Source organism: Ictalurus punctatus, chromosome 7 (genome assembly GCF_001660625.3).
Source record: "Ictalurus punctatus breed USDA103 chromosome 7, Coco_2.0, whole genome shotgun sequence".
NCBI lineage: Eukaryota > Metazoa > Chordata > Actinopteri > Siluriformes > Ictaluridae > Ictalurus > Ictalurus punctatus.
In genome coordinates this window covers 24,248,622-24,276,607 of record NC_030422.2, presented here as the reverse complement: position 1 = coordinate 24,276,607, position 27,986 = coordinate 24,248,622, and the positions used below count along the sequence as shown (strand labels likewise).

Genomic DNA, 27,986 nt, shown 5'->3' with positions numbered 1-27,986 from the left:
AATTTGCTGCTCACCTTAAAAAGATTAACAATCCATCCAAGTTCCAAATACTTAAAAATAAATGTTCACCAACCACCTTTCCTTTAGTCACTTTTTTATTCTTTGTACATTCGGCATACTCAGAAAAAAAATAATCAAAAAGCAAATAGGAATTTCTCTTTTTCAAACTTAAAAAAAAAAAAGTTAAAACATCATTAAAACATGTATCGTTCCTCTCGTCTATAACTGTTAGTTTCCTCCCTTATCTCAAACTCGGAGTACAACACTAAAGAACTGAGAGGACTACAGACTCCCAAACAGGAGAACATGGGGAGAGATGGGGAGACGCAGGGAGGGAGGTGGCAGTAGGACAGGGAGAGACGAGACGTGTTAAACACCTGTTATCCTTCATAACAGCACCGTTCTAGAGTTAACACCGGACAGATACGCGGGTAGTCAGTGTACTGTTCAGTGCAGCAGGGTCTGAAAGGGTGAACCCGTGGTCCAAAACACACCACAATTAGCCCGACTCCATGGCCAAAATGTTTTGCTTAGGGGGATCTTTCGGTTAATTAAAAGACTCAGAACGAATAAAATAATTCTTTGATATAAGGAAGTACGCCACAACTGACTCCAATTAGAATTTATAAATAAAAATAATCAAGGGCTTAAAAAAAAAAAAAAAAAAAAAAAGACGGAGAAAATGATGCGTTAAAATAAAAATCACCCTGCTGAAAGGTGTAACCTTGTCCGTGTGTGTGAATGCGTAACTACGAGGAAATGAATCTGCACGAGCCCTTGATACAAATCCGTTTAAGACCAGAGAAACAGTAATCAACTGCAAAATCACAAAAGGGGAAAGATTTCTACAACACAAAAAAGGAACTAATAATAAAAAATGTCCTGAAACAAGGATATACAGCAGATGTGACTGAATGTGTGAGATGCTACCAAAAGTGTATGCATATGAAACAATGAAGATTTTCAGGGTTGGAACTTTCGCTTCATAATTTGGGGCGCAGTCGGCAAGAACGGGTGTCCATCTTCCTCCAAGTACCACACACACACACACGCTTGTATTTGCGCTCACTCTCTCTCTCACACACACATACACACTCAACGCCTTCTGTCCCTGGAGGGATTGCTGTGGCTTCGTGAGCGTCTGCTGCCCCCCGCTGGCTTGGAGTCGTTGCCTCGGCCTCTGTTGCTGTCTCTCCTTTTCTCTCCCTCTTTCTCTCTACCCCGTTCCCGCTCCCTCTCTCTTTCCCTCTCCCTCTCTTTGTCCTTCTCTCCTTCAGATGGACGGCTTGAGCCACCCCCGCTGCTCACTGCATTCCCTCCGTCTCTCTCTCGGCCTCGTGCCCTCTCCTTCCTCTCCTCCTCACGCTTCTTGTCCTCCTCCTCCTGGAGCTCCTTCCTCCTCTTCTCCCGCTCCTTCATCCTCTCCGCTCGTTCCAGGCTCTTCTGAGTCGCCTGTGGGGGGGGGGGGGGGGAGTGTGTCAAGGGCGTGCGAAAGCAAGTAAATGTGAAGCTGTGTATGTTTTAAGGTTGTGTGCGCGAGTGAGAGAGACAGAGAATGTGCACAAGTGTGTGTGAGAGAGTCTGACCTGTTCTTCAGTAAGTGGCAGCCAGTAAATACATGGAGCTGCTTTGGTTTTGCGGAACAGATCATCCAGAAGTTTGGCAGGAGGCTCCTCTGGTTTATCTACAGCAAATAAGAGAGAAAAATTCAAACTCGGGGAACACAACAGGCAGAAATGTATGTATTTTAAAAGTGGAACTTCTCACAATGTGAACCAAGACATTTAGCCAGGACATCTATTCAGCAATCGAAGAAAAAAAAAACCCTCAAATGGCTCCTGCTAATAATTATTATACAGATTTTTTAAGCCACTGGCTTAAATTACAGGAACAATTTGACTATATACACATCAATAGTAACATACACACATTATATATACACACACATTTTATTTATTTATATATATATATATATATATATATATATATATATATATATATATATATATATATATATATATAAAATAATTTAAAAAACACCTCATTCACGCACAACTACAGCAAACATTAATGAAAGAATGAATTTTAAACCCTACCTTTTTTCTCAGACTTCTTCTCTTTGCTCTTTCCTCGCTCCTTGCGTCTCCTCTCCCGGTCACGCGATCGTGATCTCCTGGCTGTTTCCCTTTCCTCCCTGGTGAAGTCTCGCACTTTGTCTCTGTCCCACTCCCTCTCCGATCGCGTCCTTTCTCTGCGCTCCATCTCTCGCTCCCTCTCGGCCCACTGGTCCCTCACGTTCGTAGTTGCTCCCTCTCTCTCGCGCTCACGCTCGCGCTCTTTCTCCCGTGTCGGGGGCATGAGTGGAGGAGGGGCTGCGGGGCGGTTAGGGGCTGGAACAGCTCGTGGATCTTCACCAGTCAGCAGCCCTTTATGGAAGTCCAGCTGGAGGGTGAGAGGGATGTGTGAGAGAACAGCAAGGGGAGAGAAAAAGAGAAACAGCAGTCGATCGGACTGTTGATTAAAATAGCTTCCTCTGTATCTCTTGAAACAGAACTGTGCATACCTCCTTCTGCTCACAGAAGTCCACACGGAGCACTTTGGGGTTGCTAGAGGGCCATTTCACGCCGTGGAGAGCTTCACGTGTTGCAACAGCCTCCTCTGTACTGGCATACTAAACCACAGAGATCAGAACATTACATCAGACAGCTAAGTAAGAGAAATGGTACAAACCACAAACGTTACGTATTGTTCTCAATTTGTGGTGAGCTTTTTTGTCATTTTATAGAAGACTACTCAATCCCGTTACTTAATAGCCATGTTCAGTGTTAATAGAGTAGACAGGTGACATTGGAAGGGGAAATAAGCTGATACATAAACAGATCTATCACACAAGGTTTAGGAAGTCTTCTAATAACCAATTATAGATGATCACAATCACATAAGTATGTGATTAGTCGACTACCTGCATCATTAAGGCATGTTTATTAATCTCAGATTTGTTAATGAGATTTGCAGAAAACAATCCTATAATAATGAGTACAAAGGTGAAAACAATAGCATCAGCCATCTTGAACCAGGAAGTACTTTCTTTCACAATATTTTGTGTGACAGATTCGATGCAATTTGTAGTTTTGAACACGCCGTTGAGATCTGTTTCAGATTCCCGTATAGAAGCAAACGCCACCAATGTCCTGAAACGCAACTGTAAGATTAGAGAGAAATCAGACTTACGGTGACGTAGCAGTGGGATTTGATTTTATCGATCCAGAAGCCGTCCTCCACCACCGCACCGGTCCGATTCAACAGCTCCTTCAGCTGGCCTAAGGTAAAGGGGCGAACCTACACGCACACAAACAGATGTGTCGTACCTGAACGCGTTTTAAAACACTTACACACCTCCTTTCATTTCATAATGACGCATTCCAGTACAATGACATACAATGCACTCCTTCAGCAGAATCCTCCTGATCTGAGATTACAATATTTCCTAATTTGAGTTTTACATTTTAAATCTTGCTTGTAATTAAAAATAAATAAATAAAGTTGTTTCAATATCTCTAAAAGCAGAGTTGGAGTGATTTTGGTGACGGTGTAGTTGGATGTGTGGCAGACTGCTTGTAGAAGGCCCACGCTACATATTTTGCTATGGCAAAGCAGGATTGTTGAACAAGTAGAAGTAGACAGGGATGCCTCTACCATCAACAACTCTAGTCCTTGTTATCCGTATGCCAGAAATACCCTTCAAATATACTTAAAACAAGAAGGAAGCTACTACAGAAAAATTATTTTGGATCAACACTAAAATCTAATCAGTTCATCAGCTGGTTACCATAATAATAATAATAATAATAATAATAATAATAATAATAATTATAATAATAATAATAATAATAATTTAAAACCTGGTTCTCGAGATTTCACGCTAACGTGAATCTCGGACAGACAGTGCAAATTTTTTTTTTTTTAGACAGCCAGAAAATGGACTCTCAATTTCTGTAAGTAACATCACAGGGGGGATGTTTAAGAAAACAAAACCAGGAAGGACGCTACTGGGGGAAAAAAACTATTAAACAAACATTTGACCTTGCTGTGCCCTTGACTATGTTTGGATCAATTCCAAAATATAGATCAGTTCATCCACTGATTGAGGCAATAATCCCATAGAAATACTACAAACATTAAACCGTTGTTTGAGATATCGCACTAAATCTCATGTCACACGGACAGACAGACACACAAATGAACAACCTGAAAACAACCACCTTGTGGTGAAGGCATAAAAATATATACTCTAAACATGAAGGTCTAAGCAATGTACATAATGTTTCTGAAACTAACCAATTCCCCTCTACAACACAAACAGTAGGAATGTGTGTTAAACATCTATGGGCTTATTTCTTACACACACACACACACTCACCAGGTTGCAGACATGGATGATGTTGGATGTTTTGCCACGGGGAGGAGAGAGCTGACGGCCTGTGCGCACCGGGTCATCGATGGTGATGGACACAGCCACTTTCTGCTGACTGATGGAGCGCCGCACCACTGAGTCGTTAGGGGTCACTGGTGAAAAAATGTGAGCGGGGGGATTCAGCCAAACCATTCATCAGGAGCAAATACCAACTTTGAACAGATTCTTGAACAGATGGAAGACTGCTCCTCCCGGAACAGTCTGAACAGCATGGATACTAAGATCTGATACCAACAAGATTGCTAAACTATTAATGTCATTAACAGCACATATAAAACAAAAGTTGGAAGGAACAGCCATTAACAAAAAAAAAACAAAAAAAACACAACAACAAACAAATAAACAAACTAAAAATACCCTTCTTAGTGTCACCCTCCTGTGTTTCCATGGCAACCTCTGACAAGCTCTCCCTCCTTGGTTTCTTTGGGGGTTTCTCCTTCTCCATTTCTGGCTGCTCTTCCTCCTCGTCTTCATCCTCCTCCTTTTCTTTCTGCCCATTCTCTTGACTTTCAGATGGAACCACCTGGGTACAGAACAAAAGCTAAAAACCTAAAGGACTTATTCTATACATAATACCATATTTAGTGTGACAGTGCCTGGGTTTTCCTGACAGCGGATAGGTACTGTGTGAGATCTGTCAAACTGATAGTGTACCTGTGTTACAGTACGTCTGATCTGAAGCCCCTGGTCCTCATCACGCTCAGGCTGCTGACTAGAGTCCTCGTCCCCGGAGAAACGACCCTCGTCTGGGTGCAGGTCCACGACGGCCTCTTGCAGCGGCTTAAGGTCTGGGATTAAAGACTGGAAACATACACAACTATATATATCACACCGTCATAGAGCTACACTTAATGTTAATCTGCAAGTAATCACTGATGCAGACGTGCACAATGTTTTTACTCTCATAACACTTCTGTAATACAGTAGCAGATTATTTACATTCTAGGTGTCACAAATGCTTCGACCAAGTCAACAACTGCATGATTTTATGCGAATCAATTGACTGATTACAGATGGTTCCGTGATAATGATCAACTAGTAATATCTCCAACCTTCAGTGATTCAGTGGTGATGCTGATTGAGGGCTTTTTGGCAGTGACTGCTGTACTGGAGCCCCACCGCCTCTTCCTACCAGCCCCGCCCCCAGACTCCGCCTCCACTGCCGCTCCCTCTGTCTTAGCAGCTACAGCATAAAAACAGCGGCAAAATTAACGTGCGTGTAAAACACAGAGAGAAAAGACCCCAAAGCGACTCTCTATCTGGGGGCCTCATACATGGTGTCTGCAGTATCAAAGACTTTCCTCAATGCTACTACAAATATAATTTAAGACCTAATTTGCAGTACTGACAAAAAAAAAACTAATAGACATTCTATGTCAAATAGAATAAACCATCATCATTTATGTCACACCATCAAAGTGTACAAACTTTACAGCAGTCTCCAAAATGTCTGATGGCAGACAGATTTTAAGCACCCAGAGGATTTGGTTTTCTCCAACCACTTTTCCTGGATTTGCCCATATTAGCACCTCTGTGTATGCTAGATAAGTTATGAGCAGGTAGCTGTGATTGACCATGTATTATTCCAACAAATTAAGACTTAATGACACAGATGCACCCTGTCACAGAAGACGTTTCTTATTAAAATAAAAATAAATAACTTACTCGTAAGTGAAATCTTGCGTGCAGCAAAGGCTTTTGGAGTGGTGCTCTGAAAAGACAGAGGATGACAAACAAAAAAAAAGACCCAAGTGGGTTCAGGGAGGGGCGAGACAGATAGAGGGAGGGAGGGAGGGGGAGGACGATGACACAAACACCGGGCAGGAGGAACAGTGGGAAAGAGGGGAGGGTGATAGAAGAGAAGGAAAAAGAACAGACATAACGCTATCAATAAACCAACATTAGATGAACGAATCATGTGACAGACAAGAGGCTGTCCAATAAACTGCCACACTGTCTGTCAAATAAACACTAAGTTCCTTCAAATATAGGAACTTACAGGCTATGAAATTCATGCTTGACCCATACTTTCTAGTCCTATCCCTGTATAGTGCCAATTAGGATATAAAACCTCAACACCCCCAATTTAATCTACTGTCCTTCACACACAAAAACAAAACATCAACCCTCAATTTTAACCAAAAAGGCACTATGATAGCTGTTTATAAAAGATAAATACATCTTGGGTTTTTTTGTTTTTTTTTTTTTAAAAGAAAAGGGTATTTCCTGGTACCATTGACACCTGATTCGTCTCTGGCTTGGCTATGGCCCAACCGCACGGCAGTGTGCACTGTATCTAGGAAACAACGGTCCAATCGGAAGAGGCTGAGGAGTGAGGACGAGAAATGCTCACAAGCCGAGCGTGCTGATTGGCCGGCTGATTTGGAACTGCCTCTGGACTTTTACTTTTGGTGGGAGTGATATTTCAATGTGTGGCTTTTTTTTTTTACTGTGATTTCTGAATCATGACAAAGTCTTTGACGCAATAGTGATTTCTTATGAATCAGAAACAGTCTTTGATGGTTTCAGAGGGAGATGATTCAGAGAGCATCCTTCTATCTGGGGCCCTCATACATGAGGTGTGGTGCATTCATGCAACCGTGTAAATACAGTCTCTGGGATCCGTGGTGTCCACACAGAACAGCTCTCCCATTTTTTTTTTTTTACACAGCATGCGAGAGCAATCAGTGTAACGGTACAGTCTAAAAGAATCGCTTTAATAAAGCAAAACTAGTCCATAATCCATTTGGCAGACAGTGTACACCACAGTGGCATTTTTAAGCTCCAAGCTGATGCCGATTAAAGTCCTTAGTTATTTCCCTTCAAGCAGACACTAATCCACTGAGACAGCATTACGTCACAGGCTGATGAGTGGACTGGCCACATACTTCCTGAACATATGCAAGCTTGGGCTTTGAAACGGGCCACGTGCAGACACCACCTTGATTAACCTTGAGCTTGTGATGGTTACTGGTATTCCGGAAAGTTCATTTGTGGTGTGGTTCCTCAAAAAACGTCAGTGCCCTCTGGCAGACTGCTCACATGTAAATCGCAGCAGCTCTCAATCTCTCGGGAAACAGCGAACGAGTCCGTGGTTAATTCTTAGCCCTGGAGCCTTGTTCATGTGTTCTAGCAGAGCAGAGTCATGTGTAGCTCGACTCATTAAACCGCTGCAGATCGGTCTGTATGGGGTGTGAGTGAGCAGAGCAGAGCTGATGCTCAGAAGGTGTCGGAGTTCATTAAAGTCCATTCATGAAGACATGCTGTTCAGCGAGCAGGACAAACACAGGTGGCCATAGCGCTTAAACCACTGTGTGCCTATCAAGCTGCGTAGAAAAGTCCATTCGGCATGTGAGCTGACTCTGGATCTGTAGGTGGATCACAGGGGGTGGGACTAGAGGAGGAGTCTTGGCAAAATGGCTGCCACCTCGACCCACCCAATCAACTCTCTAGCCTTCTCCCAAGCAGTCCTATCAGGGGCCACATCAGTTTGAGCAGTGAGCAACGGGGCCAATCATCCGCCAGGATTCCATCAGGTGAAGGCTAAGTGTGCGGTGGCGACTCTGCCTGAGGGGGCTAGCTCATAGCTCGGCACGTGATGGAGGTAGAGGAGGAGAGGTGGCGGTAGTAACGCAGGTACCAGTATGAGCAATGGAAGAAGGGAGGGCACCTTCATAACAAAGCAATCAGTGGGTTTTTAAAAAACACAACAGTTCATACCACTAGATTAAGACAGAGGAGCAGCAGAGAGAAAGAGAAGAACAAGAGAAAATGTGTGAGACAGAAGAAATGAAAGGATAACAGGAAAAAAATATGATAAATGGAAGGAATGAGAGAGAAAGCTAGTGAGAACAAAAATATATAAATAGAGAAAGGAGGTAGAGGAGAGTCTGGCTATCTCTCTCAATACATTGTGTCAGCCTTTTTTTCCCCCTTTTCTACATTTAAAGCACTCTCTCACTCACACTCCCTCTTCCTCCCTCTCTCACCCACACACACGGGCTGCTCAACAACTTCATGATGACCCTATTTTGAAACTATTTACAACACCAACAAAACATGACACCTGCGCTTTGATCCCTTTCCATCTTATTAGTTTCTGACTCTAGGACTGCATTTCTAAACCCATAAAGTCCTGGCTGATCATTTAGTTATTCATCTAAAGCCCTATTCAGATTTGATTAGTTTATCAGGGATTTTGTGCATTACCTTATTACTCCTCACTATGATATTCACAAAATGGCATCCAAGTGGTTGAAGAGGCAGCAAAGTAGAAAAGACATGCTGGCACTCACTTCAGCTTGGGGCGAACCAAAGTTCCAGCCACAGCTTGAAAACATTTCGCGATGAGGGAAGTGTTTATTATTTGGTGGGAGGGTCACTGAAACGTGCACTACGAGACTAAATAGGGCAAGTAGTAGCAGTCAAACATCTTTTATTTCCAACGTGAGGCGATATCTGCAAGGAAAATCATGGACATGTATCTGGACGAGACTAAAAGTATCAGGCGACTCAAAAAGAAATTACCCCAGGACCCCATGTAAATTTAATCATGTCTGAATGGGGCTTCAAAAATGATGTTAACCAATAACTAATTAAATAATAAAATTTAAAAAAGCGTATTTAATAGTTATGAGAGGAATGCAGTTTAGAAGACATTCCACACAACTGTACGTGTCTGTAAACATACTCAACACTGTGTGCACACACGGGCCGGCCTGCTTCAAGAGTGCATCGAGCTCTTTTAAGCTCTTCTGTTGACACACATCTTTCTTCATCACACACACTCACACAGCATCTAACCTAACTGTAGACTGCATCTAATTTCACACACAGTTAGCCAGCCTCAACCCCTGACAATATAATAACAGCTACAGAAAGAGAAGGAAAGAGCGAGGGAGGAAAGCTTGCTCTGAGAGAGATACTTTTACAGCTTTTTTTAAAAAAAAAAGTAAAAAAAAAAGAAGTAAAAAACAAACAAACAAAAAAAAAAACAATTTTATTTATCTTGGCTGTTTTAATTCTGCCCATAACTCTTCAGCTAATAAAGTTTAGATTTATGTTTGCCAAGTACTACTTATCTCTTAACTAAATAAAACAATAAGCACTTGTAAATGCCAATTTGAATACATTTAATAATATAGCCATACACCCTGCCCCTGCTCCTTCGCGTCTTTCCAGAAGGTCTCATTACCTCATCGGGACGGGACTCGCTGGTCTCAGGCGCCTCCTGTGAGGCAGGATGAGCCAGTGCACTCTCGGACTCGGGTTGTTCCTGGAGCTCCATAGAGACGGGACCTGTGGGCTCGGCAACCGTGGCCTGCTTTACATCCCTAGAGAGAGAAATAGAGACAAAGATGCAGAGAAAGGGAGAGAGAAATGTGACAATGACTGCACCAAGTGTTATATCATCACAAGGGGGGTGAGGAAAATATGAAAAAAGTGGGAGGTAGGAGAAGACAGACAGAATTTAAAAAAAGGCACAGTGACAGACAAGAAATACAAAGCTAGAGAGGACTCTCACTATGACCAGTGGTTTCCCCGAAGCTCACGTTAAACAAAGCACCGAGATTTGATTGACCTCGCATATCAGCTGAGAATTACACGAAGTGAGAGATGTGAAAAAGAAAAACAAGAAGAGAGAGAGAGAGATAAAGTGACTGAGGATAGTGATCTGGGTTACTATAACTATAAATAACTCAGCAGCTAAATGATACCCAGGCATGTCAGGGTCAAACACACAGACATCCACAAAGACAGATTACACACACACACACGTCAAACAACCGTAACAGACGGATGTCACAGCAGACCAAAAAAAATAAAAATAAAAATTCAGCCTTGTCAATAAAAAATTCATCCAACCTCACCAACAACCAAACACGTCCAACTATGGTATAACGACTGGACAGAAGGCATCCAGCACAGGCAGACAACAGATGTTAGAACGAAATGCATGCCAGGGACAATAGAACAAATCAATAAACAGTAGCGTACACCATTAGGGGAAGAACATCAAACCTCATTTAGCCATTATGTCACACTATCAGCTGGAGATCTGCTGGCCAAGGTAATCGCATTTAATCGCCCTTTTAAGCAGCCTCTGCCATGACCACTCACGCGTTTGCTCTACTCTTTCTAACACTCTACCACACACACACACACACACACACACACACACACACACACACTCCCCTCCTGCTGTTCACCTCAATACCATGAACAGGTGTGCAAGTGAGTGCAGTCCCTCTGAGACGACAGCACTGACTGATTAGTCTCCAGAAGACAGGGGCCCCGTCCCATTACGTTTTCATCTTTACATTCAAAAAGTGGACCTAAGGCCATGTGCTCATAGCTGGAAGATAGAAGACGAAGGGTCTTGAAGTAAATCAGACACACTAAGAAAAATTATCACATCAATAAGGCATCATTAATCACTGGCACTGAACTAAAGCTGAATCTACCATTCCCATAACATGGGGACTAATTTGTAAAAGCATGACACGTAGATAAAACAGTGCCACAGAGGAACATTTCCCTAGAAAGCAGTGCGGCTGTGTATTTTATATTAGTACAGAACACACATTTGTAGGGATTTGCTACCAGCGCCAGCAACTAATCTTTTCTCCCTGGGGGGCTGCACCCCAAACCGTCTCCTTAACAACCGAGGGGCTGTGTTAGGGATCTGCTCCTTCACTCTCAGGGCAGAATCTAGTAACAAAGCCCATTAAATCTGATATTACTCTCGTGTACATATGTCCATCAGCTAAAACAAACAATTACACCTTGCACCTGATCGGACAACTTGTTTCAGACGACTGTAAAGGGGGGAAGATTAGGTAATCATGCGAGACGCTGTGCCACTTAGGAGGAACATTCCCGAAAGTCTCACGATTTCCTTCATATCAAAGTTGAGAAGTAACAAAGCCGGGAAGCGCAGAGCAGGCGCCGTTTTATTAGGAAAGCCGAGACGCAGCACGGCGATAAAGACGACATTAACAAGACGATCTTTATTACCGATTCACGGCTTCACGCCACTCGGATCGCTTGATCAGAGATGTTCACATTACCATCCGGACGCTAATGGCTACAAATCCCCCTTCCCCCATCGCCAAGGCCACGCTCTTCCTTCCCACCCGCAGCAAACCGCGACAAAAACAAGAGAGAAATAAATAAATTAAACCCTCCGCCGGTTTTAAAACGCGACACCACCCACCCGCTCCGCGTGCCGGAGATCAGATTATTGTAAACGCTCGGACTTGACTCGGATTATGTGGGGGAAAAGCGCCCTATAGTCTCACTGCTACTGTGTAGCAACCGCGCTAGGACATTTCAGCCTTCTCCCCTCTCCGTGTCTCTGTCTCTCTCCCTTACCCTCCTTTATTTCCGTCGGACAGCATGTCGACGGGCTACAACTCGATGCGCTACGGTCTTGCGTCTGTATCTGCCGCTCACGGCCGCGTGCGAACGACTCGAAACCTTAGGCGCGCTGAGAGACGGCCGTTTTGTGCAATGCGTCGGTCTACGCGCAGCAGCGTTCACTTAGCGGCCATGTTGAACAGAGCTCGGGGGAGTGGGAGGGGCCAGAGAGAGGGCGGAGCCACACTTCCGACTCAGCCACGCACGCCGGGTCGGGAGCTGGCCGCGCTGAATGCCTGATCAAAAAGTACAACCGACAAGGCTTCTTTTCATTACTGTAAAGGCACGCGGGTGTTTCCGATTTTTTTAAATAGACAAATATACACAATAGAACTAAAGATATCTGCGCAAAAATACCACTAAAAAAAAGCACAATACATCTCCAATCTATCAAAAGGTCATCAACAGAAATGCAGATGAATCAGACATTCAGTCGCTTCCGCATATCCGGATCCCCTCCGAACGTCATGAAACCTTTCTGACTGACTGATGACTTCCATCAGCTCGGTTTTCATCATCTACACTCTCAGAAAAAGGCACTAAATTGTACATTTCCTTGTCTCTGAAGTAGTACCCTCAAGTGTACACTGTTTACTCAAGAATGTGACTATGCACTGTTATTTGTCAGGTACAGCCCAAGAGCCACTTTAATTATTATTATTATTATTATCATCATCATCATCATCATCATCATCATCTCCTCAGGTATTATCTCTCTACTGTCCTACTCACCACACACTACACCACTGTGTTGTTATATTTAATGTCCCGTGTTGTATTGTTCCCATTGTTTGTATGTATTATTGTCCACTTTATTGTATATATTGTGTAGTCTATTGTGCCCGGCCCCTTTGTCTCCCTCAGTTTTTACACAAGTTGGCGATTGTGTACACTGCTGCGTGTGATTTCTCAAATGTTGCCATGGAGAGCATTATTTCTTTCTACTGTTCACTTCTCTAATGTCATCTCTACTTTTGTACTTTTAATATTTATCTTTTACCTAGAAAACTGCATGCCAGTTTACTCTAAAAAGGTAGTTACAATCCAATAACGTGCCTTAATTTAAAAAAAAAAAAGTTTAAGTTGCACCTTCTTTTAAGGTGAAAGATACCCATTAAAAGATACAAAAGATAAAAAGGTACCACTTCAGTGAAAAGCAATAGGTACAGTTTATTACCATTTCCTCCCCCTAAAACCTAATTGCGGTCATAGCTGGATATACAATAAGTGTATCTATTCCTCATCACCAACCACTAAGTTACATAAACGATCATTCACAGCATATCTGATGTAAAAATAACTCATGATTCATAGTGCTGGCCAGAAGAGGATTGACTCCCCCACCCCGCTGAGTCTTTGTTCCGCCCAGCTCCATCTTGTACACTGTCACTATTGGCTTGCTCACTAACAGTGAATGCACAAATATCTGTAAAGAAACTGTGAGACTTTAGAATATACAAAGAAAATAGTATATACACTGTGCTTATACACTCCACTTCCTGCTTCTTCTTACATTTGAGCTTCATAACATGAACGACTCTTGAGATTTGTGTGGTGGACCCTGCAGGTGTAATCGCTAAAATATAAAGCAGAAGCACATTTACAACAGTATACACCTGCTGTTATCGTTATAATAATTTGCATACACACGCCCTATGATTAAATATGCCAATCAGTACCTGACAGAATTCATGGCTCAACTCTGAAGTACTGCTATTTTTGCACAGGCACACTGGTTAGTCAGCGATCAACTCTATAGCTCATCTCTGCTTTTATCCTTCCACTAAGTGTTTATGTGCTGCCACTTTCAGCCTGGTGTGCTGCTGGAGAGATTATTATTTTAGGCAAGATGAAATAATTAAATTAAATCGTTATTACAATGCTCAGCAGGAAAATGCAGATTAGGATTTTTCTTAAAAATTTTATTGCCCTACCTAAACATCCCCTATATTTTATCTCAAACTCCTAAAACGTATTTTCTGTATGACAGGACAGACTGTACCAGTTTCAGTTCTGGTGAAATATGAACTGCAAATTGTTTGTACAACCCCTAACAGGAATTTTCAGTCCTGGATTTCTTCAGCTTTAGCTGATATAGAGTAGCATAAATACACAAAACATATGACTGGCTGTTGAAATTCCTGCATCAGTGTGTATATATATATATATATATATATATATATCCGACACAGAGCAAAATATTCTGATTCAGTGCAACATATCGCTGTTTAGACAATGAAAAGATCTGTAGGATATGATGCATATGGAAAATAACATCAAAACCCTAGGCAAACTGCACGGTGGCACTCGGCCTCATATATCGAACTGGATCCGAAAGAATTTATTCATAAATTGTTTGCAAGAGCATTTGCACAACCTGGTACCATTAATGTCTATGTACCCAGAGCTGCTAGTTTATTATATACACACCTTGCAACTATACTTGTTGATTTACAGAGTAAACCTACTAATACTTTAAATAATACCATCCTTACTTATGACTGTGTGTGTGTGTGTGTGTGTGTCAGGGGTCATTTTAATGTGTCTTTCTGCACATATTAAATGTGGTTCGATTTAATAGTTACCAAATTCTATTCATTCATAAAAAATATATATAAAAAACAGATTTGCATAATTTTGCTTACAGTAATTTTTGTGTTTGGATATTTTAGAAATGCAGGTTTCAGCAAGAGACTGGATTGGTTGACTAAGAGGGCAAAACCACCCCTGTGCATTATGTTTAGGATGACATTACTCTCCCCCCTGACAATTAGCCAACTGTGGGCATAAGTTAGCTCATGTATAGAGATAGTGCGTGTGCCCAGTGATGTTGCACGGGCAGAATTTCCAAATGATATGGTTTGCTTTATATGTCTCTGAGGAAGCATGCAGTGTTTCCCCACATATAGGTTATAGCTATACTGACACCCAGGTGTACACTGGTCATGTATAATGCTCATCAGCTGTTCATATGCTGCACACTTTGAAGCTGTAGAGGAGCAGAAGACCAACAAAATAGGACAGTCTACTGGAATGCAATAACGCTGCTTATAGAACACGAACATTGACCGCTCCGCTGAATTGATGCATTAAATGAAACAATGGCTTATTATTTTCCCTCGCCAATTTGCATTTTCTGAGCACATCCTGCTCTTCGTTCAACCCCTCACAATATGCTGCTTTAATGCAGTCACGCAATGGACTTTTAAGCTCCCACACTTGGATAAAGGTCATTTAAATCTGCAGGGTGTCCCAAAAGTCTCCATACATAGGGGACCATCTTTGCCAGCACCACATCGGATGGTCTGAAACACTTCCAATCTTTTCGAATTTGCTAACAAGTTTGGCAACAGTGTTACATGTGACGTGCTCACCATGTTTCTTGTTAAAGTCCATCGCAACCTCGCGACAGCTTCCCGATCTCGATACGTTCTTCTTTTATCAAAGGCATCCTTAATAAAATATATAATTTAAATTGTATGAAAAATGATGGAAGAGGGTTAATTTCCCCTATCTATGGACACTTTTGAGATACCCTGTATATCAATAGCTTGTTCTCAATGATGCATAGTGACACTTTCAGCAGCCTCAGACTGTTTCTAACTGACCTGTGCTTGAGCGTTTGGTGAGGAGAGGCTCAGGCACATGCCATTCATTCTTCTCTTTATGAGAAGACGAGAAAACACTCAAATTTCATCGAGAATATATCTTGGTTGGGATGCCTGTATGATTCAAGCTCCAAGCTATGAAGGTAGCGCTGCCTCTTCTAGTGATCAGTGTGAGCTAAATTAACATTACTAGCCATTCAAATCAGATATGCTATGCTTATTTATTCAAGGCTTGAGGTTAACAAATTAATAATTGTTTTGATGAAGTGGTATCTAGTATCCCTTCACCCAGGTATTATTCGTATCTGTGGGGAAACACTGAACAAGTGTTGGCTCTCATCCTCCTATACTGGGTGAGTAAACAAGTGTGTATATTCATGCTGGGACCCTTGCGATGTCCCTCTCAGTCAGTCAATACAGAGAGGTAATAGAGGACACCAGTTAGGTCATGGAGACACAGTGGAGCATTCAAAGCTAAGAGTGTGAACACAAATTAGCCCTCAAACTCTCAGGCTGGAGCAGGGAGTGAGCGTTTGCAATAATACTGTGAGAAATTATCACTATCTGTTGCATTAAGTGAGCATTTACAGTGGTGCTTGAAGGTTGGTTAAAACTTTCTATATTTCTTTATAAATATGACCTAAAACATCATCAGATTTGCACAAAAGTCCTAAAAAATAGACAAAGAGAACCCAATTAAACAAATGAGAAAATTATTATACTTGGTAATTTATTTATTGAGGAAAATGATCCAATCTGACATATCTGTGAGTGGCATAAGTATGTGGGTAGGTCCTCAGAAATCTCCATTGTTCGTGCCATGATACACTTCCACAAACATGTGTTGTGAAGATCAGACTTTGATAGATCCCTGATCTTTAAATAAAACATATAGTCATTCCATTGATCGACTACGCTAATTTCACCTTCAAATTAACTGCTAATCCTAGAGGTTCACAGATGTTATATTGGATCATTTTCCTCAATAAATAAATGACCAAGTATAATATGTGTCTCTCATTTGTTTAACTGGGTTCTCTTTGTCTACTTTTAGGACTTGTGTGAAAATCTGATGTTTTAGGTCATATTTATATAGACATAAAAAGTTCTAAAAGGTTCAGAAACTTTTAAGCACCTCAGTAGACATATGGAGAACATGTTTGTGTTAGAGAAACATGTGTGTGACTAGCTGTAGCAGCTAACCTCAAAGGTTTTTCCTTCTCCTCTGCTGGATCATCTGGGATGCTTGCTTTCTTCTCTTCATCCTGTTTCAAAGAAACACAAAAAACACTAGCAGACCAAAACCAGAAAACAGCTAATTCCAGTCTTACATGACACGTTTCCTTACAGAATGAAGTAATATACTACGGTCCCCAAGGAAACAAATGAAAATGTCTTCACTGATCTCGAAAAATAATCTGATCTGTGTATTCCGTCAGAGCACACTGCGAGTGTGAGAAGCTGAGTTGAACTCACTTACGCCCAGTCAATCTGGCGCATCGGTATTAGCATGGCAAACTCATCACAGGAAACACAATCAAAGGAAAACCAATACTATCAAAATACCAACACACAAGCCAATCACATACCTTATTCTGACTGGGTGGCCTGGGTTTGTCCTGTGGGGAGGTGCCTGAGGAACTGGAGGAAGAGGATTCTGAATCAGAGTCAGAGGATGAAGACTGGCTGGAGGAGGATGAGTGTCGTGCACGTGATTTTTCCCTCTCTGCGGATCTCTCTCCTTCTCTGTCTGTGGACCTCTGCCTTTCACTCACTGCAGACCTCTGCCGTCTTCTCTCTGTGGACCTCTGCCTTCCTCTCTCTGCGGATCTCTGCCTTTCACTCACTGCGGACCTCTGCCTTCCTCTCTCTGCGGACCTCTGCCTTCCTCTCTCTGCGGACCTCTGCCTTCCTCTCTCTGCGGACCTCTGCCTTCCTCTCTCTGCGGACCTCTGCCTTCCTCTCTCTGCGGACCTCTGCCTTCCTCTCTCTGCGGACCTCTGCCTTCCTCTCTCTGCGGACCTCTGCCTTTCGCTCGCAGCAGATCTCTGCCTTCCTCTCTCTCTTTCTTTCTCTGCTGGTATCTGTCTTTCTTTCTCTGCTGGTATCTCCTTCTCTGTGGGTATCTCTCTTTCTTTCTCTGCTGGTATCTCTTTCTCTGCAGGGATCTCTCTTTCTTTATCTGCTGGTATCTCTTTCTCTGCGGGCATCTCTCTTTCTTTCTCTGCAGGCATCTCGCTTTCTCTCACTGCAGGTATCTCGCTTTCTCTCACTGCAGGTATCTCGCTTTCTCTCACTGCAGGTATCTCGCTTTCTCTCTCTTCAGATCCCTCTCTTTTGCTCTCTGTAGATCTCTCTCTTTCGTGCTCAGCTTCCACTTCCTCTGGTGGTGGAGATGGAGGAAGTGACGAAGGAGGCTTACTTATGTCTTCTGCTGCTTCATGTGCCTCTGCAGGTTCCTGCTCCTCTGCTTTCACCTCCTTGTCGTGCTCCTTTATGGGTGAGGACTGAGGGACTCCAGCGGGAGCTTCAGTCTCCATTTCAACATCTGCATGCTGCGGCCCTGACACAAGGACTGACACCTGCTCCAGTTTGGAAGGAGACATGAGGCATTCGGGTGGGGGAACTTCAGAGAAGATACGTGCTCGTTTTGCAAGAGCAGGTGGGGAAGGGGGAGGCGATGTGTGACGGAAGTCGGCGGAATCCCTAGACGGCGATTCCTCTCGCTCACGTTTCCATGATGATACATTAAAGCTCTCCTCAGCCTTCTTCTCCTTTTCCTTCTGCTCACTACAGCCCTCCTGGTCATCTTGCTTCTCTTCCTCGTCTGGGTGAGAACTTTCTTCTTGTTCCCCCTCGGCTTCTTTCATCTCCACTGACCCCTGAGGGCTGTTTTCAGTGACAGAGGGCATAGTGGGCAGAGACTCAGGCTCCCCAGGCAGCTGCTCTTGAGGTGAATCTTGATGATCAGGAACCACCTCAGAATCACAGCTGGTGTGAACATCATTTGCTCCTGTAGAAAATACAAGCACCCCAGGTCCAGCCTCAACCTGTTCTCCTGTTGCCACAGTGGTTTCTCCCTCTTCCTCATCATCCTTCTTCTGCCCACCATCAAAAGCTCCCTCAGATTCCATTTTGCGCACCAGCAGGCTGAGTGGCCCAGGCCTGCGCTGGGATGGAGGCTCAGGACTGCTGGATCTGGAGCTGGAGCTTGATTCTTGTCTCTGCAAGGAAGCTGGAGAGGACACAGCAGCCCCTTCTGGGGCTTCGGGTTCATCCTGCTCTGGGGGACTCTGTTTTGGGGTGTCAGGCAGGGGGAAGGAGAGCTCTGGAGGGGGAGAGGGAGGAGGAGTGGGCTGTCGGAGCTGCAGTGGAGAATGACGGGGTGGAATGTGTTGAGGGGGCTGAAGCTTGCGCCGCGAGCGCTGCGCTGGAGGTGTGTGGATGTTCTTTCTTCCACGAGCTGAAGGACCCCAGTCGTCATCTTCATCGCTGTCATCATCATCGTCATCATCATCTTCATCGCTGTCCTCTTGAGTGCGAGCAGACTGGCTGAGCTGCGGCATCGGATGGGCAGGGCCTGCTTCTACAGGGGCGGTTCCTTCTCTTTGTTGTGGGCGGGGTACAATCAGGGGTACACCCTGTCGCTCTGGCTGACCAACCACACGCACAGAAAGAGAGGCAACTGCACGGGGAGGTGAGGGAGTGGCAACCTCCTCCTGGGAGAAAGAGGGGCGCCAGATCTTGGCTGTGGTTACATCAGTGGAATCGTGCGATGCTGAGGCATCACTTGTGTCCATCCTGTGGCCTCCCAGAGCAACTGGATCCGGTGGACCCAGCTGATCACCTCCTCCATCCTCTGGCACAGAGGGCCGAGATGCTACAACGTGATGCTGATGGGGAGACAGAAATCAGGGGTTGAAAAATGATAAAATATTAAAAGGCACACAATGGCGAGACATGCCTGAAAACACAGTAAAGAAAGATGTATATGAAGATGTCTACGATAGAGATAAGCTTTTGTGTAATTATCGATATTTAGCCTATATTCTACCTTTAGATGAACATCAGCGGAACCTTTCTTATGAGTCATCATGCGCCAAAGGGACCGCTTTTGCGGTTGCAACGCCTCCTCGTTTATTACTTCATATCAAGGGAAACGCATTTAGCGGTTCTCCCGAGAGCAAGTGCCTCAGTCGGAACCCCCTTAGGTGGCATATATACCTGTGTTGCGTATTTTCCCCGCACGCAAGTGGACATGTTATGCTGCACAAGTTTACTTTTCTCCCTTCTAACTTTAACTTATTCATCGGCATGTCACAAGCCTTTCATAACAAACAAGAGATTATTTGTTCAAATTGTGTGAAAATTATTCAGGAGATACCATGGATGACAAGGAAAGACAAGTAAAATTACTATAGTAATAGATAGCCATGTCTTTCTCTCTTTAAGGAAAATATAAAAGTGGCCCACTCAAGCTTTTCTAAATTTTCTCTCCCAGGGTATCTGCAGGTATCAGCACTCCAAATTTAATACTTTTTAATACCATATTCAAGACATTTCCAAAAATGTTTAAGACCCGCACTTCACTTCAATCGTGCTACAGGATACATCAGCTATAATGGATTGTGTTCATGCATATACATCCATTTCTGGGTTTAAGTAAACTATAGCAGGATAAACTTCAATAAAGGTCTATGGGAGACCGGGGGGGGGGGGGGGGGGGGGGGGGGGGGGATTTATTTATATATATATATATTATATATATATATATATATATATATATATATTATATATATATATATATATATATATATATATATATATATATATATATATATATATATACACACACACACTTATTTATTTTACACACATACCTTTGCTATCTGGTAATACTACTATTGCAATGAATAATACTTAATAAATTTTTATTTAAAGGTACAAATAGTCATTAAGCAATAGTAATATATTTCTGACTTAATTCACTTTTGTGTGTTAGAACTTTTATTTTGGCGGAAAACTGCAGGAAGATCTCTGTTTAGGTGGCAACAGCTTTTTTTTAATTCACTTCTCATTACCAATCGAGTGAAATGAGTGTGTACTGTGTCTAAATGCAGGTTAAAAGCCTGAAACTCACAGCAGAGACCGAGATGAAAATGGTGTGGAGCGGCCGTTTACTGTGAACCGAGTCATTCTAAAACACTGCTGAACACAACAGTCACACCAATTTATCATGCAAGGAGCGAAAATAAAACCTAAATCTGCTTTACGGTGTCGGTTCGGTTGAATTTTCAAGTCTTTTGAGACGTGAATTTAAGACATTTCAATCGTAATTAAGGCCTTATTTTTACATTAAGGAATTTAACATCAATATAGTATCATTCCTTAGTCACAAGGCCTCCTTTGACCCCATTCTTACATCTGAATGTAAATATATCTGAAAACAAAAAAAAGACTGTTCTTATTACGCTTTAAAACGATTATCTCATCTTTTATTATTCAGATCACTCGATTGATGAACTCTATAAAATATTTTAACCATTTGATACACTTCAAACCCTATTGCTGTGACTGTCTCTGGGCCCACGATGCAGTTTAGAAGACACTATTCTGACTGTTTAGGATTTATCTTTCTTTCTTTTCAAAGTACTACAGCTGGCAACTTGGAAATTCCCCCAAAAATGTGTAATGTACAAATGTGAATGTATATCGTGATAAATATTGGTATGGAACTTTATTGTTCTTCGTAGCGTGATAATATTTTTGGCTAATCACTCAGCCCTATGAAGAGCGGTTAATTAAATGTGTGTATTTCCATATTTTAGTGATTTTTTTATTTATTATATATCTTTGATGATAATGTCTGGACTGACATGATGCACTCTGGATCTCTATAAAGCTAGAAGTGTCCATTACCCCGATGATTACCATAACCTTCCTAGTATCCATTCTAATAGGGCTGTATGATACAGACAAAATAAATAAATAACTGGGCAATATGTTTATACTTTATATAACAACTTAATGTTCTGTCCCTTCCACTTTACCAGGATCATATTCATTGACTTATTTCTGTCAATAAATATGTATTTTGTTCCCTGTTAAATAAATAACAAAACCGAACTTCATATTTATATTATCCTTTAGATTATTTTTTTATTTTATTTTTTTTTAAAACATCCCAACCACTCCGACACTGAATGAATCATGTGGATGTAGAACTAAATAGCGGGCTTTGTTTTATGAATGAAAAGAAACATCCTGTTTTGCATTGTTCGTGGTGCATACTAACACCTCCTCCTTCATCCTCGCTGCAGATGAGTGAAATCTGCTCTTTATTTTAATCAGGAACGACCACAAGTCAATAATAGCAGGCAGCTCCAATGCTGTTCATTTTTCTTGTTTCTAAAAGAACATGGCCATCTTTACTAACCACATGTTACAATGTATTTAGAAAAATAAAAGTTGTACAACTTATATTTTATATATACAATCATGAGTATGGTGTAATATCTGATGCTGAGCTTCGTTAAAAGTGATTTTTTATCTCACCAGCAACTATTGCAGACACAGAGCATTGACTATACACGTCAATAGCTTTCCCCCCTCAATACAAATACACTTGAATCATTCTGTCTCCATAACACCTCATCACATTAATTCGCGTACAGGCTGACCAATGACAGCACTGCAGAAGTTGGAGTAGAGGAGTGAAATGTGGCTGAAAGATAGACAGCATGTTATTTCCAGGTACTGAGTGACATATCTGTGTGTAAAAGTACTCCGTTAAACCGGTATAACGATTTAACAAATTCCATTCAAACCTCTAATGCTATAGTTAATTGCATTATCAAAATCACAAATGCCAATAACGAATAAAAGCAATATAGAGATATTCTAGTTGTGTTTTCCCACCCAGGTGTTCATTTAAATTGAATTAATTCATTATCTGAAAACTAAATCCGACTGAACGGCTCAGGTTTTATTTTTTGATACTTATTCTTACTTACTTTAAATACTTGGTCAATACTAATCAGAAAGCAAGAAGTGTTGCCTCCTATTTTGTTACAATCTGCAGAAACACGCCGACCAAACCATAAAATTTTCCACTGTGCCCACTTGACCATTCACCTGCCCGACTTTAATTTAATTCCACAAACAGCAACTAAGCACACTGGTTTGCTACAAATGATCATTTAGCAGGCTTTTGAGTCTTGAGTACAGATTTTTGTGACCACCAACTCAAATGAAACTTTATGGAGTATAAAAATGGGTGAAGTCCGGCTACCTGACACTTTGTTAAAGTGCAAGATAAACAATCTATGCTGGCGTCCTTGAAACAGAGGAAGAAGGAGAGAGAGAAAAAAGAAGAAAAAAAAAGCACAAATGCACATAATAAGGATGCGGGTTCCGGCATGTGGGTACATTTTCATTGCAGGTGCGATTGCTTAGAAAATACGTTTGCAAACCTTGTCTGGCGTGTAAGAGGTGCTGTCGTTGGCAGCTGTGTGATCGTCCTCCTCAGGGCCTGCGGGGCTGTCTGTATCTAAAAATCATACAACACAGGGGTCAGAGGTCATAGCAAGTCACACAAGTTTCAACATAGAGCCCCCTGTACTAGCCTTGAAATGTCTGCAAAACAGAAAAGACTTGGCAGATACTGAATAAACAATAATAACACACAGAAAAGCCAACTGTCAATTGACTCAAAGAAAGAACCAGACGGGTGTCCCAGGTTTCCTCAGAGCACACTGAGTGTGAGAAGTTGAGTTGAACTCATTTACACCCAGTCAGTCTGGCGCATCGTTATTAGCATGGTAAGCTCATCATAGGAAACACGAGGGGCAAAAGTGACCAATATGACAAATGACTGTCCATGTGAACACGCCAGTCACAGGGCTTTATTTTGATAGAGAGATGTATTTATGGGTCAAAGATTTATAACAAAATTCTGTCATACAGAAAAACTATCATACTATACCAGTAGTACTTGATAGTAAAATAAAACCAGGGCTGCAACTAACGATTATTTTCATAATCGATTAGTTGGCGGATTATGTTTCCGATTAATCGGATGATTTGGGGGGGGGGGCTGGTTAAACTTTCAGTGCCATTTTTTCGTTTATTTAAAATAAATTCCACAAACTCAATGTTACAAATATAAACTTCAGACTAAAACTTTACACAACTATTTGTCCAATTACATAAGACTGAAAAGAACCCAATACACACAGGCACACACACACACCAGAATACATGTTACCACCTTAGGACTGTAGTTTAATTCGGTGCTTTTTTGTACATCCATAAAAACAATGCGTAAATACTTATATACACAATATAAACTAATATATATGTTTATATTTTGTAATAGTATTTATGCATTACTTTCAACAGTAAATGCATACAGTAAAGTGATGAAAGTCATTGTCGGGGACTCTGGGCATCCGCTAAATCTAGCGGCGTCACGTTACGTGCGTACGACGCCACGCATGGTAGACTAGGAAGCAGCAGGATATTACCTTTCTAAAACTCATACACTAGATGCATAGTGCAAGTGTATAGTACGTCATTTGAGACACAAGTTTAGTAATTACTCTCCGAAGCGCGTTTTCGGAACAAAAGTAACGTAGTGAGTAAACGTGTCCTGTACCGCATGCAGACCAATTAATCCATAAAGAGATTAGTTCACAGTGATTTTCATAATCGATTATTTTTTAATAGTTGTTGCAGCTCTAAATAAAACAAATTGTGGTACTGAATTAAAAGTATTTAAAAAATGCAAGAAAAATGTTAATGGTAAATATAATTCACATCCTTACAAGAACTTGTTATGGGGAGGGAAAAAAAAAAAAGAGAGAGAACAAAGTAGGACTTGCTACTAAACACATAGTACAGAGATTGCAAAATACACTCAATAGTTTTTGGTGATGTATATAAACTTAAGTGGTTGAACAAGGAGCGGCTATGCTGAATAACATTAATGTTCTGACATTATTGCTATTAAAATGTATTTTTAGAATCATTCTTGAATAAAAATAATATATCAGATAGAAGAACATCACAATGTCTAGCATAAAGCTGAATTAATTTGCTTTTTTGTTATTGTCTTTGACCCTTTGTTGTATATAAGCATGACCCACATTCAAAGCTGAAATACTCTATAAAAAAAAAAGCACTCTCTATATAAACAGACTGCCGTGTAGTCAAACGTGTAATATCCAGATTTACATTTATTCATTTAGCAGACACTTTTATCCAAAGCAAAAGAGGATACAGACACAGCCTTGTTTATTTTCTGGTCTATTGTACTTGGTTTTGCCGTCAGGATCTTTTGAACCGTTTGTTTACTTGTGTCTTACCATCTGCCTCGGCTGCCTCACGTGCCTCTCTCTCCATTCTCTGACGCAGGAGCTCTTGCTGTTTGGCCAGGTACTGTTTAATAAAACTGTTCTGGCTCATCTCCTCCCCTATCTGAAGTACATATAAAAAAGTGCACAAGTCAGTTGAATACCATGCATCCTACTTTCTTAAAGTTTTGAAACTAATTTACTTGTAGGACTACAGTCTGCAACTCCAACAACTCTGTAAACAAATGCTCAGCCACTTAAGCAGGACAGGACATCTCTGTAGTTACTCTATGGTGAATTTAAAAAATCTGCAAGGATGAACGGTGCAACGAGCTGCTGGTGTGATGTGTAGTTTCATATTTAGCCAGGCCTTACTATTTGCATCTATCTAATACACCTAAATTGGAAAAAACAAACACACACGTACACTCAGAACCAGATCATTTCAGGAGCAAATTATTCTGACCTGCGAGTTGGGCTGCAGGCCGGGATGAGAGGTGGAGGTTCGCTGCAGGCTCTCCAACATGAGTGCCTGCAATACAAACAGCAATCATACAGAGCCTGGGTTAAAAATGATATATCACAGCAAAGTTGCACATTTAAATAGCCAAGCAGTCGCTCCTAGTTTTCATACTTGCGGAAATCAATGCAAAATCAAGGAAACGCTGCAATATTCCGAGGACCTTGAAATTTCTCATTTACAAACAAACATCACTTCGAAAGACAGTGCAAAAAACAAATTAGTGCAAGTTCGCCAATCCAAGCAGTTTTCTGCATTTTTTTTTGGGGGGGGGGGGTTGCTATTGAGCATTTTTGGCCGCAAAATCCTCATATAGAGAACCCTACACAGCTTGTGAATATGGCCGGTTGTTGATCCGATTCCTCTGAGCACACTGCGAGTGTGAGAAGGTGAGATGAACTCATTTACACCCAGTCAGTCTGGCACATCGGTATTAGCATGGCAATCTCATCATAGGAAACGCGATAAACAAGGAGACGGAAGGGGAGAAGAGGAAAAAACAAAAGAGTAGGCTTTGATCAATGTGTAACAGCACTTACAATGCAAACCGTCAGCAAAAATTATTCACGTATAACTAAAAATTGGTCTGTCTGGGGACCTAAAGCCTTCCTCTGTCTTCAAAGTGAAGTGAAGGGGATTGTGATCTTGTAAAAATTGTTAGTGTTGAAAAATCACAATGCACCACAATGCTATTTATTATAATTTATAGTTAACTTTTAGAGTCATTAGCAAGTGAGCCAGGGTGCATGAGTAAAATAGGTTTAGCCCAAATCTATAAACAACAACAACAACAACAACAAAAACAAGTACCTAAACAATATTTTAAAATTCATTAAGTCAGTGAGAAATTCAGGAATAAAAGCGCTGAACAACTGCAATAAATAGACAAAATATTATTGTGCATATTATTTATCTTATGAGCCTAAGATTTGAATTGTTGAATTGAAGTAGCCCAATAGCATTTATTTTTACGGTTTCCCTGGCAACAAAAAAGTTTGAGAACAAACTGAAACAAAGCAGTTCTAGGTATGACTCTTCCTACTTTAGAGAGCATTCAACCACCAAAAAGTGTTAGAAAAATCTTTAAACCCAAAGCAACACACACGAACATTTTTTTTTATAACGAGAAAAAAGTACAGTGTGTAGGTAAACACCTTCGATCTCCACAAAGTAAACAAACATTACTGCGGTCAATTCCTGCATTGTCTACACCACATCTTAACTGTAAAAGCGTGTTATTTACATACCGCTTAAGTAAATCCACCAGGAAACCTTTTACTGAAGACTGCATGGCTATGTCCAAAACTGTACCAGCACCATTCTGTAGAAAACATTACTCCACCTAGTTTTAAATGTGCCTCATGGACAGTTTTATTGCGGTCTCGGCCTGTATTTATACTGCATGTGTGTGTGGCGCCAGGCCATGTGTTTATTCATGCAGTTTTCACCCACTCGGCACAGGACTGGTGTGAAGTGAACAATTCACCGGTCGTTGACCAAAAAAAAGAGAAAAGCTCTGGCGATACCGAGGACAAAAGAATTGCGCTTTGTGTCCCTCTGTAAACACCGTTTACAACTGTAAAAGAAATGCGAAGTGAATCAAACGGCTAGCAACGCGTCGTGTTACGGTGTTTAAATTATTTAAACAATGTGGTCTAAACACCGTGTCCCTAATTTTATGATATGAAGAAAATAAATATCAATTATCTACTACAAAACGGAGTAAATCTCTACAATTTACCTGTAAAACGCACGATTTAAAAGCTCGGGGACACACATACACAGTCTGATAAGTCTGCATGGATTAGTGAGGACAAACTGGATTTAATCCCCACCAAGACAACTCCGCGTGCGCCTCGAAATTTATTTGCTTTGCTGGCCATTTTGTTTCGAAACCGCAAACTTTTAAAAAAAACTGATTATTACTTTTATTCTCGGTCAATCTGGTGTTTACCAGAGCAAATGTCAGCCACTCATCCATCAGCACAGAGCTGTGCGCGCCCCCGATCCGCGCGCCTCCCCCCACTACAGAGAGAGAGAGAGCGAGGGCGCGGGCACGAACTCAACTCACAAACCTTAGGATCACACGACCCACCGACCGCATTTCCGTCCCCAAAAACACAAAGGCCTTGCAAAAAATCAACAAATCTTAAGTCGTAAAGGTAACCAAGCATCTACTAAGTAGCGTAGTGATGCCGTTGGCGGTTTAAAGAGTGCACAGGCACTAAATGCGCATTCCCGCTTCCGAGGCAGCGATACTTGGCCTGCCACTCAGCTCTCGTCTACGAGTGAACTTGATAGTAGCAGACATTTTTTTTTAGCCAAACCCTTCGTCCAAACTCACCCCTTTTAGTCGCTTGATGAGCGCATTTTTCTGCCCGCTTTTGGCCAGGCCTCGTTGCTCCAAGGCAGCTTTTAAATCCGCCACACGAAGCGAATGAAGCGGTTTCCCATCTAGCGTAACATCTTCGAGTTCCGCCATTTTGCTTCCCCCTTTGGCTCGGTCGCTCAAACTTCGGGCTGTCGCCGCGACGCTGGCAACGTGCTGACGTCACACTACGGACATTTCCGAAAAAAGCCGAACGGCGCGCAAACAACAACAGCGTGGCCAA

At 41.8% G+C, this 27,986-nt stretch overlaps 1 protein-coding gene and 3 non-coding genes across 4 annotated transcripts; all 4 read right to left on the bottom strand.

Moving 5' to 3' along the window:
- Positions 1-77: 77 nt before the first annotated feature.
- acin1b (apoptotic chromatin condensation inducer 1b) lies at positions 78-27,888 on the bottom strand. Its single transcript, XM_053681890.1, has 17 exons — positions 27,719-27,888; positions 25,321-25,386; positions 24,867-24,978; positions 22,974-23,050; positions 17,091-19,394; positions 16,705-16,766; positions 9,669-9,807; positions 6,140-6,185; positions 5,527-5,657; positions 5,129-5,275; positions 4,832-4,997; positions 4,421-4,566; positions 3,232-3,339; positions 2,564-2,671; positions 2,097-2,442; positions 1,587-1,684; positions 78-1,452 (listed from the first exon to the last, which is right to left on the bottom strand). Exons 1-17 carry the CDS (start codon positions 27,854-27,856, stop codon positions 1,096-1,098), a joined length of 4,551 nt encoding a protein of 1,516 aa, XP_053537865.1. The 5' UTR covers positions 27,857-27,888; the 3' UTR covers positions 78-1,095.
- LOC124628390 (small nucleolar RNA U6-53/MBII-28) lies at positions 16,932-17,032 on the bottom strand. The gene has a single exon (XR_006982886.1). It is a non-coding gene; the product is annotated as a small nucleolar RNA U6-53/MBII-28 (small nucleolar RNA).
- LOC124628389 (small nucleolar RNA U6-53/MBII-28) lies at positions 23,241-23,339 on the bottom strand. Its single transcript, XR_006982885.1, has one exon. It is a non-coding gene; the product is annotated as a small nucleolar RNA U6-53/MBII-28 (small nucleolar RNA).
- On the bottom strand, positions 25,733-25,833 carry LOC124628391 (small nucleolar RNA U6-53/MBII-28). The gene has a single exon (XR_006982887.1). It is a non-coding gene; the product is annotated as a small nucleolar RNA U6-53/MBII-28 (small nucleolar RNA).
- Positions 27,889-27,986: the final 98 nt, after the last annotated feature.